Below are 1,187 nucleotides of genomic sequence, written 5' to 3'. Positions count from 1 at the left end.
ACCTGGGTGGAACATGGTGTGCTAAATACTCAAACATAATTTAACGATGTTTTCAGGCAGATAATTTGCCTCGAGGAATTTTAATAATCGAGGTACTCGGGTCATTCAAGGAATTGTTGCAGCACTAAGCTGAATTTTGCTGCATTTTTAAGTTCCGTTTATTTTTTTTATTTATTCTGATGTATAATCTAGTCATACTTTTATTTCTTGAGGCATGAAATGTTAAATTTGTCAAATTTCTTCTAAAACTGTCAGAAATTATAGTGGTTTAGAGATATAGCTAAACAAACACAGCAGAATATGAGCATGGGAACGCTTGCTGTGAATAAAGATGTGGTGAAATGTGTGCAAAAGAAAACTTCATACTGTCTGAATAACTTCTTAGGAAATGGTCAAATCCTCTCAGTAAAACCATGAGCGATCCAACTCGATTTTCATGAGATTAGTACATAGTTTATATTGGCAAACTATACCGTACCAGCACTCAGCAGGTGGTGATGGAGAAGCAGGAAGCAGCCCGCGGCGGCAGTCAGAGTCCAGGTCAGCCGGAGCAGCAGCATGAGGGAGACCGGGGGGAGAAMCATCAGAACCAAAATGATTCGATCCGTGCTGCTGAGCCTTCTTCACGTCCATATATTCAGTCCAATTGGAGTAAGATGAGAACCAAACTAACTGTAGCCTGAATTACCACATTAACTATTTAAAAGTGATATATCCTTTAAAAAGAAAAAAGCTCGTACTCTCGTACTAGTTCTGGTGGTCAGCAGAGCTGCTGCTGCTTGTGGTCCGTTCCACAGAAACGCGTTCTTCTGAATTACACATTTACCCCAGATAATAAGTTTGCCAACTCTCTAATACACCTCAGTCCGCTTCTGGTGTGTCGGGCTTCCGAACTGGCGTMAGTCCACCGGGAGATGAGAGGAGTCGGCTCCGGTGGAAGCTGCTGCTATAGCGGGCATGTTGCGCTTGTTTCCCTGCAGGAAGTTCACAGAGAACCGCTGTCGCTGCTGTTTTTCTGAGAATTTTCTCTCCTCCAGTCCGACGGAAGCTGCTTTATAACTGGATGTACCTCTCACGTCCTGGACTGACGTCACTGTGGTTCAAACTACAGACATGCCGGGGCGCAATCTAGTCTGACCAGGGCTGAAAGTAGTTTTAAATTCTTAGGGGTACTATGACAAAAAAAA

At 43.1% G+C, this 1,187-nt stretch overlaps 1 protein-coding gene across 1 annotated transcript in view; it reads right to left on the bottom strand.

Moving 5' to 3' along the window:
• Positions 1–1,078, bottom strand: part of LOC103460734 (protein FAM19A5-like) — a 61,305-nt gene extending 60,227 nt beyond the window's left edge. The window contains exon 1 of the mRNA XM_008403020.2: positions 479–1,078. Within this exon, the coding sequence (XP_008401242.1) occupies positions 479–584 (106 nt within the window). The 5' untranslated portion in view covers positions 585–1,078. The remainder of the gene's footprint in view (positions 1–478) is intronic.
• Positions 1,079–1,187: the final 109 nt, after the last annotated feature.

Source organism: Poecilia reticulata, unplaced genomic scaffold, assembly GCF_000633615.1.
Source record: "Poecilia reticulata strain Guanapo unplaced genomic scaffold, Guppy_female_1.0+MT scaffold_280, whole genome shotgun sequence".
NCBI classification, from domain to species: Eukaryota; Metazoa; Chordata; class Actinopteri; order Cyprinodontiformes; family Poeciliidae; genus Poecilia; species Poecilia reticulata.
This window is presented reverse-complemented; position numbering and strand designations above follow the sequence as displayed.